Source organism: Danio rerio, chromosome 14 (genome assembly GCF_049306965.1).
Source record: "Danio rerio strain Tuebingen ecotype United States chromosome 14, GRCz12tu, whole genome shotgun sequence".
NCBI lineage: Eukaryota > Metazoa > Chordata > Actinopteri > Cypriniformes > Danionidae > Danio > Danio rerio.
Window position 1 is genome coordinate 35,818,894 of NC_133189.1, and position 17,401 is coordinate 35,836,294.

General features: G+C 43.0%; 1 protein-coding gene across 2 annotated transcripts in view; it reads right to left on the minus strand.

Moving 5' to 3' along the window:
• Window positions 1-17,401, minus strand: part of gpc3 (glypican 3) — a 296,516-nt gene that overhangs the window by 139,413 nt on the left and 139,702 nt on the right. For both annotated transcript variants that reach the window (XR_012389405.1, NM_001305618.1), the window contains exon 3: window positions 15,610-16,298. Coding sequence is in view for 1 of the 2 variants with exons in the window: in NM_001305618.1 (NP_001292547.1) it covers window positions 15,610-16,298 (689 nt within the window). In the remaining variant the exon portion in view is untranslated. The remainder of the gene's footprint in view (window positions 1-15,609; window positions 16,299-17,401) is intronic.

Consider the following 17,401-nt stretch of genomic DNA (forward strand, 5'->3'; position numbering starts at 1 on the left):
TAAATGTTTATTTTTAAACAATTTGATTTGATTTATAAAGTCACATAAGTGACAATTACACACCTGTAACATCCATAATGAGTAATGTCAGATCCATAATAAATCTTTTTTCTCATAGGCTAAATAGAAAATGTCAGATAAAATAATAATTTTTGTTCAACTCTTATCCTTTTCATTATCATTATTTGTTTTGGGTTGAGCAGTTTAATATGGTATAAGCAGAAGCAAAAGCTCTTTTAATTTTTCAATAACTTGAGTCAAACACTTCTAGTGGGCGAAGTAGTGGCGCAGTAGGTAGTGTTGATGCCTCACAGCAAGAACGTCGCTGGGTCAGTTGGTGTTTCTGTGTGGAGTTTGCATGTTCTCCCTGCGCTTGTGTGGGTTTCCTCCTGGTGCTCCGGTTTCCCCCACAGTCTAAATACATGCGGTACAGGTGAATTGGGTAGGCTAAATTGTCAGTAGTGTATGAATGTGTGTGTGAATGTGTGTGTGGATGTTTCCCAGAAGTGGGTTGCGGCTGGAAGGGCATCCGCTATGTAAAAACTTGCTGGAAAAGTTGGTGGTTCACTCCACTGTGGCGACCCCAGATTAATAAAGGGACTAAGCCGACAAGAAAATGAATAAAACGCTTCTGGTGAACTGTATGTCGTTACAAAATCAGCATGTTTAAGGTCTGTTTTCCTTAAGAAATCAACTTCAATCTTCACTGCCTGATTGATATACGATATAAAGTGGGTCTCAGTATTAAAATACATTTTTCCCACCATGTCTTTAAAATATGAAAATGATTTAACCTCAGTACTTTTAATGGAGTTTTTGCATTCGCCTACTGATCCTGACAGGCGCATGTGTATGTAAACTGCTTTTCATTTTGTTTTACACTTGAACAATGTTGGAATACCAATTCCTTGCATTCTGAATAAAAAAGGCCAGGAGAGAGTTTTCTTCAATGTCAAAAATGTAAGTAATGTATTAGATACAAATGAATATTTTGAGGATAGAGATCTGGGCTATGTTATCCCAATGCAATAATTACATTCAAGAGGCTCGCAACTAACTTACATTTCCCTGACTCCAGCATATATACACAACTGATAATAACAGGTGGAGTTTAGGTGTTATGTCACTTATCAGTCATTTTCCAGTCCTTTGGCTGTTGCACCCAAACATACTTCATCTTTCTGCAACCCTTCTCTGCATACCAGAACTGAGTGCATCTTCAATATATTTCACAACTTCTTGAAGCATCCAGCTCCTTGTGACATGTCCACATTTCTTATTAGACAGAGGTCTGCAGCGAGGCCCCCCGCACTATATTTATTCTTATTTTGCTATTTCCCTCTTGTCAGCAGTTAGCTCTAAGAAATACGCAACACAGTAAGAAATAAGACGTATGTTTGGTTAATATATGGTATCATACAAAAGAAAAAGATCGATTAATTTGTTGTTAATCTAAAAAATGTTTTCTAATTACAAAATGAAGACACAAAAGTAATAAAAAATAAATCCCTTTTCCCCCACAACAACTAAATGAAAGTTAAAGCCTATTTACCTGATTATATTCTGATTACATTACAACATCGATGCTATAAAATGAACAGTATAAAACTGAAAAAAAGTCACATTAACCATTCACTGGAAGTTTATTGGTATGGAAAGAAACACTAGCTGTGCATATACCCCATTCACAGAATTCCAACAAAATATGTTGCATACTGTAAACTTGCGTACTTTTTGGTCACATCCATAATGCATGTTTATTTCTCTCATTTAAGATATAAAACAGGTTTACAGATTGACGTTTTTCTTATCCCCTAACTCTGTGATTAGATGAGAACGTTCGAGGTTACTAAAGTAACCCTTCGTTCCCCGAGGAGGGGAACGGAAGCACTATAAGTGGATTTGATTGTAAAATCCACGCATTGGGAGGTTCGGTTCAGAAGCTACTCGTCTGAAAGAGTATTGAACGGGCCAATTAAGAATGAATTGGCAGCGCAAGCCTGCGCAGGTGAGCGGCATAAGCAATCAACTGAGTATATAAGCTCACCTGGCGCCAGCAGACGCTATCCTTTTTAAGCTGAAGAGACTTTCAACAGCTAAGGGACAGTCATTATGGCGACGGAGTATAGTGCTTCCGTTCCCCTCCTCGGGGAACGAAGGTTTACTTTAGTAACCTCGAACGTTCCCCTTCGGGGGGAACTTCAGCACTATAAGTGGATTTGATTGTAAAATCCACGCATTGGGAGCCCATTGAAAGCGCCATAATGACTGCACCTTACCAACACCCCCGATGAGGAGATAGTCAAGCAAGCGTGACGCACCCACATCATGGGGGGCGCGGTCCTCCAACGTGTCCCTGGCCCTAATTTATCCTACTTCAACAGAAGTTTTACGGATTTATATATATTTTTTGGGAAGTCGTGAGCATCTAGATAATTCTAGGAAAATACGACAGTACGTTGGGAAGCGTGCAATCCCGATAGGGAGGACGCTGCGGAGGCCATCCGTTACCCAAGGGGGGATAGATGGCAGAATTTACATATGGACTAGCCCTAAAAAGGGGGAGTACGCATAGCAAAAGAGTGGTTAGCGGGGAGGGAAGACACGGGTCCGCCCAGGGGGGGGACTTAACCGTGGCGGAATAAGCATATGGGATCGCCTAGTGGGGATCACGCATAGCAGGCACCTTTACCCAAAACGCGGGCTGACCAGCGGGCAGACCTACAACGTAGTGGGCCAGCAAGTGACTCCTCCGCTGAGTCAGTGCTGGGGGCCACGGAGGAATCTGCAGGGCTCACCTGACGGGGAACTTTACTGACAGATAAAAAGGCGCACGTATCTCCGTGTTAGGGAAAATGGCGCAGCAAGCGTGTTTCAACACCCTACCGAATTGTTTCCTCAATCACCAAGGGTTACCTAATACCCTTCAGGAAACCGGCTCCACTCGCAGATTGTAAAACCTTGCAAATGTGTTGGGTGTCACCCAGCCCGCAGCTCTACAGATGTCTGTTAGAGGGGCGCCGCGTGCGCGCGCTCGAGAGGATGCGAAGCTCCGAGTGGAGTGCGCACGCGCTCTCGGGGGACGCGGCTCATCTCGGCTCTGATAGTGAAAGAAAGGCATCCACAATCTAGTGGGAACTTATTTCGGTACGGCACTTCCCTGCTGCCGACCGCTATAACAGACGAAGAGCTGCTCAGATGATCTAAACTCTGAGTGCGGTCCGGATAATACGCAAAACGCGAACTGGACAATAAGAAGGGCTGGGTCTGCCTCCTCCGAGGGCAGCGCTTGCAGGCTCACTACCTCGTATTAAAACGGAGTGGTAGGAACCTTGGGCACATATCGCGGGCGGGGTCTCAGGACGTGAGAGAAGCCAGCCCAATTACAGGCACGAGTCACTGACCGAAAAATGCCTCCGGGTCCCCGACCCTCTAATCGATATCAACGCGACCAGCAGAGCTGTCTTCAGGGACAGAAAGATACTGAGTCGAGGATCGAAGGGATCTGACGCGGCTTGTGTAGCGAGGGCGAGATCCTAAGAGGGCATGAGAGGGGGCGGGGTGGATTAATTCGCTTAACACCCCTGAGGAACCGGATGATGAGGTTATGCGTTCCCACGGTGCTGCCAGCCACCGCGTTATGAGAGCGGAGATGGCAGCCACGAAACCTTGAGTGTGGAGGGCGACAGCCTGCTCTCCAACTTCTCTCGGCGTAAAGAAAGCACAACGCTGATCTGGCAAATTACGGGGGTCTTCTCAGCGAGAGACACACCATTCAGTGAATAGACTCCACGTCAGGGCATAGGCGCGCTCGGGGAGGGGGCTCTAGCCCGAGTGACGGTATTAGCCACCGCAATCGGAGGTTACCTAAGTCTTCCTCGCGTCTAAAAATCTCTTCAAAGATCGGCGAGGGTGCCAGGTGGTGCCCTGTCCCTGAGAGAGTAGGTGCTCTCTCGAAGGGACTGCCAGGGGAGGGCTATCGCGAGGGAGAGCTCTGACATCCAGGTCCGTTTGAGCCAGAGGGGCGCAACCAGCAACCTGTTCCTCGTCCTCCCTGACCTTGCACAGTAACTGCGCGAGCAGGCTCACTGGGGGAAACGCGTATTTACGCGTGCCCCGAGGCCAGCTGTAAACCAGTGCATCCGTGCCGAGAGCACTCGGTCAGGGAAAGAACAACTGGCAATGAGCGATCTCGGGGGAAGCAACAGATCGATCTGGGCTTCCCCGAATCGCGCCCATATCAGCTGAACAGACTCGGGGTGGAGTCTCCATTCTCCAGGACGCAAGGCTGCCGTGAGAGCGCATCGGCTGCACGGTTGAGCTTGCCTGAATATGAATGGCGTGCAGCGATTTCAGCCGCGGATGACTCCAGAGGAGCAGACGGCGGGCGAGCTGAGACATGCGGCGAGACCGCATACCCCCTATACGGCTGATATACGCCACCGCCGCCGTACTGTCCGTCCTGACCAGCACGTGTTGCCGCTCCAGCACCGGAAAAAAAACGGTGGAGAGCGAGGAACACTGCCAACAGCTCCAGGCGATATGCCAATGCAACTGGGTACCTTTCCACAGGTCCGCAGCCGCATGCCCGCAACGCACAGCCCCCCAGCCCGTGTTGGAAGTATCTGCTGAAACGACAACAAGACTGGACGCCTGTTCTAGAGACACCCAGGCCTGTAGGAACGAGGGGTCGCTCCAAGGGCTGAGGGCGCGGCGACACAGCGCAGTAACAGAGACTCGGTGTGCGCGCGCGTGCCATGCGCGTCTGGGGACTCGATCGTGAAGCCAGTGCTGAAGTGGTCTCATATAGAATAATCCGAGCGGCATGAAGCGGCTGCGGATGCCATATGCCCCAGGAGCCTCTGAAATAGTTTCAGTGGGACCACTATTTTACTGTCGAGCTCTCTCAGACAGTACAGCATCAGCTGAGCGCGCTCTCCGGAGAGGCGCGCTGCCATGGTGACCGAGTTCAGCTCCAGCCCGAGAGAAGAGATCCTCTGCACGGGGGCGAGTTTGCTCTTTTCTCGGTTGACCTGAAACCCCCACAGGTGGAAGTGCCAGAGCACTTTGTCTCTGTGCATAATCAACTGCTCCGAGAGAGGGCAAAAATCAGCCAGTCGTAAAGAAATTGAGTATGCAGATGCCCGCGAGCCGAAGGGGCGCTGAGGCACCCTCCGCGGGCTTGGTGAGGACCCGCGGAGACAGAGAGAGCCCGAAGGGGTGGGCTTTGTATTGCCAAGCTCGACCTTCAAACGCAAACCGCAGAAACTGTCGGTGGCGAGGAAGAGTGGAGACATGGAAATACGTGTCCATCAGGTCTAATGCTGCAGACCAACCCAGAGGACGAACGCACCGGAGGATGCGCTTCTGCGTGAGCATTCTGAACGGCAGCTTGTGCAGACAGCGGTTCAAAACGCGCAGATCTAGGATTGGCCGTGACCCACCGCTCTTTTTGGGCACGATGAAGCGTGGGCTGTAAAACCCGCTCTCCATCTCGGCTGGAGGGAGCGGCTCGATTGCATCCTTCGCCAGGAGGACAGCAATCTCCTCTCGCAAGACAGGGGCGGACAGGGGGCTGACCCTGGTGAATACACACCCGTGACTTGGGGGGCCGTTTCGCGAACTGAATCGCATAGCCGAGTCTGATTGTGCGTATGAGCCACCGCGAAGAGCTGGCCCGCGCTAACCAGGCAGGCAGAGCTCCTGCTAATGGACTCATCGCTACAATCGCTGACGTACCAGCAGTGGGGCAGCGCGGAGTGGGTGTGCTGATCCGGGAAGCTCGCGGGTCCCACGGAAAAGCTGGAGGTGAGATATTTGCTCTCACTCCAAACCCGAGCTCCGGAGGGGAGGCTCGAGGGGTGGGAGAAAGGAGACCGTCCTCCCAGCGCTCGTGAGCCACTGGCGAAACGCACCGAATCTGCAAGCTAGAAAGCATAGCGTCCCAGACTGGCAGATTTCGGGCTGTCACATCTGGGGAAGTGAAAAATGCCCTTTCATAATGTTTTCATGGCAGTAAAAAGTGCCGTTGGAAATGGGGCCCCGCCCTCCAGCGGGGAAAGAGCAAGTTCCCTCTTCTCCAGATGGCCTGTCCCAGGGGCGCTTCGCGGTCCGTTGCCGGACTTAGCGGCGTTCTGGGCAGGGGGGCTGCCTGCTTCCGAGGTGCCCGACGCGCTCGCTTCGCCAGAGGCGTGTGCGGGGGCGGAGCAGCTCTCGTAGGCGGGCGCCTTCGGCGAGGAGCAGGTATGAATGGCACGGCGGGCGGAGCGGGCTACGGACCGCCGATAAGACATCACCCACCAACTGCTCTCTCACCGCCTTGAATTCCTGGGTGAATTCACAGACAGTGTCGCCGAACCTGGCTGGGGATATGGGGAAGTCAAGAAAGCGGACTTTGTCGACTTTGCGCATATCAGCCAGGGGTGGCGCTCCTGGACCACTAATGTGGACATCGTCCTCCCCAACGCACACGCAGCGGACTCAGTAGTCCGAAGAGCTAAGTCGGCGGCGGTGCGAAGCTCGTAAGCCTGGGTTGGACCCACCCTCGTGCAGCTCGGCCAGCGCCTGCGCTTGGTAGCGCTGGTAGGTGGCTATCGCATGCAAGGCGGAAGCAGCCTGGCCCGCAGCTATGTAAGCTCTAGCTCCGAGGGAGGTAGATAACTTACAGGCTTTGGATGGGAGACGAGGCGGACCCCGCCAAGAAGAGGCGCCGCGCGGATTTACCGCCATCGCGCACTCAACCTGAGGAATCGCCACATACCCCCTGGCTGTTTCACCGTCAAGAGTGGTTAGGGTGGAGGAACACGCAGCACGAGCAGAAAAAAGTGCTTTACAAGACCGCGTGAGCCTACTGTGCACCTCCGGGAAGAAGGGAACGCCCCTCTAGTCGGTCCGGCCGCGGAGCTGGGGGATAAACCATCTCCAACCCACGGCCGAAGCAGCCCGGGAAAGCACGGCTAACATGTCCGTTTCAGGATCCGTAGTGACAGTGCTCACCAGCCCGAAGGGGGCGAGCGGGTCTGGATCATCATCGGACAATGAAAGCCCACCCTCCGATGCCGCGGTGGACATCTGGTCTCCGGTGTCATCGGGCGTAAGGGCTACCATCTGTTAGACGGATCGCTTCCCCCGCCCGAAGCTTGGATAGAGCGCTTAGAGGAGCGGGAGGTCCGCGGGCCCGTGGGCGACGGATTATCTCTCGCTGAAACCCTCAGATCTGCCCGAGTGCCCGCTGCAGAGCAGGGGACAACTGGGGTGGTTCACCCTTTTGCAAAGGCTAACCGCGATCTTGCGCAACAGTCATGGCATCGCAATGACGACATGAACTGCCCGCGAGCAGCGCATTAACATGCTGGACCCCCAGACATGCAACGCAGTGCCCGCGCCCATCATCCGAGGACAGGAAACCACCGCATCCAGAAACGCACAGTCGGAGCGCCGTCCTGATAAGGACGTGCTGCACGACTGTGTTGCTCTTTCTGTGAAGTTTGCAACTTTATACGCACCGCTCTGGAGGACCGGACCCAAAGAACGCCAGGCAAGGGAGAAACCCAGCTCGACCGTCTGCCACTGCGTGTACACACTCTGGACCGGGAGAATGCTCTCGTTCGCTCAGAATCGCTGGTCACAGCAGGAGGAACCCTCATCGACTCGATCAGAAAGTCTCTGAAGCGAAAAGGATAGCGTCTGCTGGCGCCAGGTGAGCTTATATACTCAGTTGATTGCTTATGCCGCTCACCTGCGCAGGCTTGCGCTGCCAATTCATTCTTAATTGGCCCGTTCAATACTCTTTCAGACGAGTAGCTTCTGAACCGAACCTCCCAATGCGTGGATTTTACAATCAAATCCACTTATAGTGCTGAAGTTCCCCCCGAAGGGGAACTAATTATCTACATTCTCTATGAATATATGTTTCAAGTTTTTAATCGCAAATGTGAATTTCATAATACTAGAATTGCTCATATATTTACTCTTTACTTGTTCCAAACCTTAATTAGTTTCTTACATCTGTCGAACACAAAAGAAGATAATTTGAAGAATAACGGAAACCTGTAACCATTGACTTCCATGACATTTGTTTGTCCTAAGTAAGTAAATAGTTACAGGTTTCCAGCATTCTTCCAAATATCTTCTTTTGCCTCCAACAGAAATTCATAAAGGTTTAAAACCAATTGAGGGAGAGTAAATAGTGAGAAAGATTTTATTTTTGGGTGAACTATCCCATAAGACATTTTTCTGTAACAAAGAACACTGTTATAGCATTTTATATTACACTTCTGCAGTACTACAAAAGTACATTGAAACAGCTTAACTACCACCACACGGCTTGAAAATACAGTTCAGTTCGTGGCATTGATGCTTTTATCTGCTCTCCACCTCTGATGGTTGTAGAGCACATGTGTAGGTGTGTGACCTTTCCACACAGTTTCTGTGTTACAAAAGCTGAAGCTTCACAAACAGCGAAGTCCTTGCTCGAGTTCAGCAGCTACAGAGCTGAGCTGTTGTCGAGAATCGATCAGAAACTTCATGGCATCCATAGCATTCTTCACTCCAGTGTGCGATTATCTGTGTGTGTGTGTGTGTGTGTGTGTGTGTGTGTGTGTGTGTGTGTGTGTGTGTGTGTGTGTGTACGCTCTTTTTGTTCACTGTTTTCTTTTCAAGGGAATGTTGAGGTGGAGAAAAGAGTTTTGTGCTCTTCTTCTTACTATTTTTTCTCTTTTTGTGTGATCAACAGCTGTCCGCCCAAATACAAGGGGTCTGTCGTAGTGAAAACAGCCAATTAGGCTAAAGATGGTGTGTGTGTGTGTGTTTGTCTGTAAAGTGTCTGATTTGTGTCTAAACACAGTGATTTTCCTCACTAGACGTAACCTGTGTTCTTGCAGGGCCTGTGGAGTAATGAATTCAAGGAAGATTGACATTTTAAAAGTGTCACAATGTCATTTTTAGGTCAAAGGTGGACGTGCAGGCAATTGGGACACATCTTCCCCAAAGTCGACTGAATAATCCCTAGGATGGTCTCTAAGCAGTCACAGCTGACTGAATGTACAGTTCCTATAAAATGTATGCAAAGCCTGGAATTTCAAATGAGCTTCTGTACATTTCTGTACATTTGGTTTGACTAATACAGTTTGATTAAACAGAAATGGCATATTTCATTTTTGAACATTTATATTTTGTAATGCAGCAATACTTTTCAGAAATACATTTTTTGTGTTTTATTTGTAAGAGATAAAGGCATATTTTCCTTTGTAAACTAATGTGACAACATTGTTGTTATTTTTTAATAGATTTTTACTGCTACAGTAAGGAGAGTATTGATAGTAATATACAGTTAAAGTCAAATTTATTAGCCCTCCTGTATTTTTTTTATATTTTCTAAGTGCTGTTTAGCAGACATTTTAAACATCCATTTAATCATTGTCCTTCGGCTAAATCCCTGATTATCAGGGCTCACTACAGCAGAATGAACCATCAACTATTCTATCATATGTTTTATTCACCGAATGCCCCTCCAGTCGCAACCCAGTCTGGGAATTACCCATACACTCTCGTATTCACACACAAACTCATGCAGTACACTCATTTATTTAAACTGCATGTCTTTGGACTGTGGGGAAACCGGAGCACCCGGAGGAAACCAGCTGCAACCCATCTCTGGGAAACATCCATACACACTCATTCACACTCATACACTCTGGACAATTTAGCCTACCCAATTTTCCTATACCGCATGTCCTTGGACTGTGGGGGAAATCGGAGCAAACGGAGGAAACCCGTGTAAACATGAGGAGAACATGCAAACTCCACAAAGAAATGCCAACTGGCCCAGCCGGTACTCAAACCATCGACCTTTTTTCTGTGAGTGGATAGTGCTAACCACTTAGCCTCCGTGCCGCCTCAACATTTTAAACATAAAAGCTTTAATAAATTATTTCTGATTTTGAAGCATTTCTTTATTTTTCGTTTTGTTTATTTTCAAATATGTAACAAAGTATCAAATATAATGCAAAAGGGTTAGGATGCAAACACTTCATTAAAATAAAAAAGTGATAAAGAATGTACAATTGTAAATAAGTTGTGTATATTTTCAAAGCAAAACATTATTTTAGGTTGCAACAATCATAAATAGTATCTTAGGTCATAAGAAAACCTCTAGTTTTCAAATTTTTTATTGCTTGTATATATTTTATTATTTTAGTTTTTAGTTAAACTAAATGAAAATGATAAGTATTTCTAATCAGCTTGATCAAAAGAAAAAGATTAGTTATCATATATTATATGAGTTAAATCCATGTAATCAATCAATCAATCAATCAATCAATCAATCAATCAATCAATCAATCAATCAATCAATCAATCAATCAATCAATCAATCAATCAATCAATCAATCAATCAATCAAGCAATCAATCAATCAATCAATCAATGCATCAATCAACAAAGATAAATACTTATTTGGAGTACACTCAATTTATTATCTGATAAATATGTGATACATTTGCAAGCATTTTGTGGCCCTGGATTGTGATATTCACTCTCATAAACAATAAGTTGGCATGTTTGATTAATTCACTCCCTCATTTAGAGTAAATAATGGCCACTTGATTTATTAGTTCCTTTGTTTGATGTAATCCATGGCTTAATTTTACTAATTTGCTTCCTTGTTTTAATTGTTTAATCACGGCCATAAAATCATGTACAATTACACTTGTGCAAATAATGTGACGAACCAGATTTGAGCGCATTTGTTTTTAAAGGTGCCCTACAGTATAATGCAAATGGGTATATCAAGGCATAGTAAAATAATATTATATTACATCAGTATGTGGAAATAGACATACATTTTCTGGTTCTCATGTCAATTCCACAAGTGTAAAACCCCGGTAGACAACGAACCAATAAGAGGACAAAACAGACTGTGACGAGACTCATGGGCCATGGCCTCTGCATTTGCATGTAGGACTACTTTGGGGTCAATCATCCGGACCTGACGAGCAGCCACGTCATCAAGAAAACACGAATCATATGCAGCTCTGAGAACATGAAAAAGCTGTCATTTAAATGCGTGCCTCAGGCTGCGTTTGATAAGCCATTTGCATTATCAAATTTCATTTCATTAATTTATTATAATTTAGCCTTCATCCACAACAGATATGCTGAGAACAATAGGTTAACGTTACTCTGATTGGGTTTTTATTTGTCTGTGTTCAGCATACATCATGCTCTGTGTGTGTGTGTGTATGTAAGAGTAACACACCAGGGCGGAGCTCTTTAATATTCACAATACGAACCATATATGGTCAATCATGGACCTTCAGATTCTATAGGTATTTTATGGAGTAATAAATGACCTCATAAATCAATTTCTGGAGATTTTTTTTAACTTACCGAAGCCATAAACATACTTTGTAGATATCAGAGAACAATTTTACTTATTAAACCAATGTAGTATATGGCACCTTTAAGAAGTGTAATTAAATCAGTATAATGTGATAAATAAAAACGCATGAACGCAAACCCAGCTAGTGCTGAACCTTCTCTCCATCACACGCATTGTCCTGTTATTAAGCAATAAACTACAAAACCAGTTGGCAAGCATCAGTGTCAATGGCACTTGATATCGAAGGACACATTACCATACATATAGAGGTCTGAGTCAACATACAAACACCTAGAGTGGGTAAACACAGACTTTAATATCACTTCTCTCCCACACAGCCACACTACAGCCTCTGTATTTAGCAAAGGCAAGAGAGGATGTGGACATTTAGCTATAGACATATTATGATTCGCTAAGTATATATTAACAGCCTATGGCAGTATGCAGTGTGGTTATTTTTACATGTAGCACTTTAATGTGAGGTTACATGGTCAAAAGTACAAGAAATGTGCGATGGTTCCTTCAGGACCCCGCTGTTAAAACTTCACAGGAGCCCCATCAAGCGGCCCTATTACCCCTTCAGGAATAAATAGCATGTTCATATTTCTCTTATCAAAGGCCTCTCTGATGTCCACAAACACTGCATGAACCAAACACACACGCACACACACTAACCTAAGGTGGAGTATTTTACACTTTTGCGGAGGAGGAGATAAGTGGAAGATGGAGCTTTGATGAATAATAGGAGTGCATTGGATTCTGGGCTTTAAAGTGGAGAGTTCAGTATGGCGTTTCAGAACAAACTCCAGCATTGCTCACATTTAATATTTGATGAGCACTTGGCCTCCTGATCTTGCTAACATACGCTAGCAGCTGGAGTGTGTTATTGCTGTTTAAACGTCTTTTGCCCCCGTCAACGGACCATCCGAGAAAAAGCTTTGCTGGTTCTTGGAGTTAGTGTTTGGAAAATGTTTTAGAGTGTTTAGAATGGTTACTGAAAGTGGATTGAGCGCATTACTTGCTCGTCTAATATAATATAATGTATAATATAATATAATATAATATAATATAATATAATATAATATAATATAATATAATATAATATAATATAAAACAATATATTATAATTTAATAATATAATATAATATAATATAATATAATATAATATAATATAATATAATATAATATAATATAATATAATATAATATAATATAATATAATACAATACAATACAATATAACATATTATAACATAATATAATATAATATAATTTAATACAAAATATGATAATTTAATAATATAATATAATATAATATAATATAATATAATATAATATAATATAATATAATATAATATAATATAATATAATTTAATACAAAATATTATAATTTAATAATATAATATAATATAATATAATATAATATAATATAATATAATATAATATAATATAATATAATATAATATAATATAATATAAAACAATATATTATAATTTAATAATATAATATAATATAATATAATATAATATAATATAATATAATATAATATAATATAATATAATATAATATAATATAATATAATATAATACAATACAATACAATACAATATAACATATTATAACATAATATAATATAATATAATTTAATACAAAATATGATAATTTAATAATATAATATAATATAATATAATATAATATAATATAATATAATATAATATAATATAATATAATATAATATAATATAATATAATTTAATACAAAATATTATAATTTAATAATATAATATAATATAATATAATATAATACAATATATTGTAATATAATATAATATAATATAATACAATATAACATATTATAATATAAGATAATATAATATCCTCTAATACAATTTAAAATAATTTAATACAATATATTATAATTTAATAATATTATAATATAATATAGTATAATTTATTAATATAATATAATATAATATAATGTAATATAATATAATATAATATAATATAATAATCATTCTTCAGAAGAATTAAAAAAATTAATAATCATTCTTCAGAAGAAGTAAAATAATTGTGATTAAAAAAAAATGTTTTTACAAAGGATACACGGTATATGGACTGCTGTATTGGTATTAGCAGACAAAACAAAATTAATTACTCTTTTTTTAGTGATTTGTTTTGTTTTTGCTTTTACTATGACAGGAAGTAAAGTGGGTGAGAGAGAGGGGGGATGGGATCAGGTAAGGTCAGGAAAGATTCAAGATTCAGCATACTAACCACTAGATGGTTATTGGCATACTAAATTCTTTGTTATCAGCCCAATGTTAAATAAATATATAGGCTTGATATATTTAGGCTGATACATTTTTCATATTTTTTTCACCACGTTTGCTTACAAGTATTTAAAGAAAAATTCTACTAATATTCTTTCATTCATTCATTTTCCTTCAGAAAAGTCCCTTCCCAGAAGACACATAAGACATTAATATTATTAGGTTAGATTTAGATTTTTTGACGTCCTATAATGACATGATATGACGTCATGAATGATATTTTGTTGATTTTAGGTTGTGTTAGAAAGTGACCAAAATCCAACGCCGAGCCAACATCTTAAACCAACGTCATATTGACGTCCAATACTGACATTTATTGATCAGGTATGGCAACTGAAATCCTACGTCTGATAGACGTTATAGCGGTAATGTCCACACCACTTTAAGCTGTAACATCATTAGACGTTTATATTTTGTTGATTTGAGGTTGCGTTGGAAAGTAACAAAAATGCAATGTCTTTCCGATGTTGGACATTGACGTTTTCAAAATACATTTCAAAATGATTTTTGACATTTCCAATCAAAATGCAACATCCCACGAGGTTGGGGTACAACGTCAATCTGACGTCATGTTGACGTCCTGTGCCTGAAACACCTATACACTTTCACAATCAAACGCACACTCATATACTACGCCCACTTTTATTTACCCAGTTTATCTATACCGCATGTCTTTGGACTGTGGGGGAAACCAGAGCACCCAGAGAAAACCCACATGAACAAGGAGAGAACATGCAGACTCCACACAGAAATGCCAACTGGCCCAGCCGGGACTCGAACCAGTGACCTTCTTGCTGTGAGGCAACAGTGCTTAGCCAGCCACCACTGAGCCAGCATGCTGCCCTTATTCTATTATTATTTTTTTAATATATATGTAAAAAAAATTATATTACAAAATTAATACAAATTAGTTGTCCACTGTATTGATTTTCTAATTGTTCTTGCAAACAGGCCATAAAATAAAAATAAAAATATCTATGAGAATGTACCTGTATATTTATTTGCCTATATATCAATTTACCAGTTATGTCCAATATACTGTGTATATATAAAGAGTTACTCTGCACTGGCCATTTCCATCCCTATTTTGTATATGTGAACTAGGGGATGTATAATGATATTATAAGTTTTTTGCAAGCTGCACACATCCAGACAGATTTTTCTAATCACATGTACAATAAATGTGAAGCTGTTATTCTTGGAGTTATTTTAACTACTTGTTATTAACACTGTGCAGAGACACTGTTTCACAGTAGGAAAAGATAAAACCAAAACTAAATTCTCAAGTTTGCAATAGATTCTCATATCAAAGAGAATCAAAGATATCCACTACCCATCTTTAAAAAAAGAACAAAGACATTTTTATTGTTTAAAACATCTGTAAAGAAACATTGCAGACACTAGACGAGTGTAAACCTTTCTAGTGCATATGTTTCGAGCACTCTATTGAATGAAGTACACTTAGAATTGATGTGTGGTTGACATGAATGCTAAAGTGTGCATAAAGGTTAAAGTCTTAAAGATGAATCTGAATCACTAAAAGTAAATGTTATGTTATCATGTTGACAGATCAATGATAAAATAAAGCCTGGTGATTAAAAACCTGCAATACCTTGACAAGAACTTTCATGTAAACTAAAGTACTAACTAAAAAAGGTGTCCTGAGAAATCTCGACAGTTTTTTGAGTTTGATAGCCCTGGGCTCAATCAGAAAACTAGCCAGTCAGAAACACTCTTCATTTCACTCGTTCGGGTCTGCTGACACTGACTTTGCTGACAAGTCTTTGGAGGTTGAGTTTTGGAGAGAGATGGCGTTAGCAAAAATGGCTGAAGTTAGCAAAATGGCTGCAGTCGCCTACAGCATTCGAATTCATACCTTGTTTCTGAGACCATGTGTCACTCACCTGGGCGCTGACTTTGCTCTTGCTTGCCACGGCTTGTTTGAGAGCCTGTCTGATAATGACATGCAGTCGGAGCACCACAGCCTCGATGTCCTGTTCCCCCTTCATGGCAGCGGCGAGTGACCCCAGTTCATCCACATATGCTCTCCAATGAGGCTGTACCTCCGTGGTTCCCCCCAAACATGCTCCCATGGTGCTGACACACAGTGGACGGCACGGCCGGGCCTCCAGCAGGCTTTGACAGTGCGGGCAGTACCACAGTTTCAGAAGTGAGCGCCCACAATCTCTACCTGCCCGCAAATGCTGAGTGGTGTTGACCACTTCTATGCCCAAATTCAGCGCTTGCAGGAAGACCCGAGTGGCCAGGAGTGAGCGGGACAGTCGGGTCATCATCATCTTGGGAAATGACCCATAAGCAGAGCTCCCTTTCCAGGCCCCGCGGAGGCATTCTTCAGAGATGCCCGCCACGGCCCCATTGCCCAGAAGTCGACGGTAGGTGAGAGGGAAAAGGCGAGAGAAGAAGGTGGAGACCATGTCGTTTACATTGGCATCAGAGCCCAGAATGTAAAGTGACATATCCAGGAATAACTGCGTGACGGCTCCGCTGGCTCCAGCCCCCAAACCAGGAAACTCCTCGCGTAACACCATCAGAGTGGAATTACGGCCCAGACGAAGCACCATGTCAAAAGCCTCTGAAAAAAGACAGAAAAGAGAGATTGAGTAACTATAAAGTTTGATTTTAGTTACATTCCAACACCACAGTGATAATGTGCTGAAATGTATTGTGTGTATTTATGTAGTGCATTTATCGTGTATGGCCATACACCCAAAGAGCTCCACAATCATGACGGGGGATCCCTTCACACCACCCCCAGTGTGCAGAATCCACTTGGATGATGTGACCATAGCCACAAGACAACAGCGCCAGTGCGCTCACCACACACCAGCTATAGGTGGAGTGAAGAGAAAGTGATACAGCTAATTTGGTGGATGGGGATGATTGGGAGGCCACGATGGGTAAGGACCGGAGGTAATTTGGCCAGGATGCCGGTGTTAGGACTGGTTTATATTTCTATGTCGAGTGATCGCCGTGACACACAGCGCCTGCCTCGCGCGTAGCAGAGCATTTATACTTCAGTATGCTGTTTGTGTTACTCTGCACTCTAACACTTCCGAAACACTAGCTGGCAGGAGGTTTTTATGTTTTTTTTTAAGTAGTTAAAACTCACTCATTCGGATATGGGATCCAGTGGAAGTGCAACAACTTTAATCTTAAGGTAAACACAAATCAACAGTTTCCATTTGGAGCTCGTTCATGGACACTTAAAACACTCGCTTCAAGGGATTCGCACAGCTCTCAGTCCCGCCCACACTGGTCACAGTTATAAAGCTGACCAAATACAGAGCTTACACTGCGACGTGTAGGTACCTTTTTTGAGAAGTGTGCGTCAGTGTCAATGTCAGCCACGGCGTAGGGCAATGCAACCATGCAAAGGCTGCATCCGATTATACAGTACATAATATAAATTAGCCTTTACACCTCTACTCTTTTACAAGAAGTACCATGGGATTTTTAACAACCAAAGAGAGTCAGGACCTGGGTTAACATTTCATCCAAAAGATGGTGCTCACTGAGAGTATAGTGTCTCCTACACTTTAATGGGGCATTGGAACTTATACAGACCTCAGATTGAGCGCCCCTTGCTGGCCTTACTAACACCACTTCTAACAGCAAACTTGTTTTTCTATGTGGTCTCCCATACAGATACTGACCAGACTCAGCCCTGCTTACCTT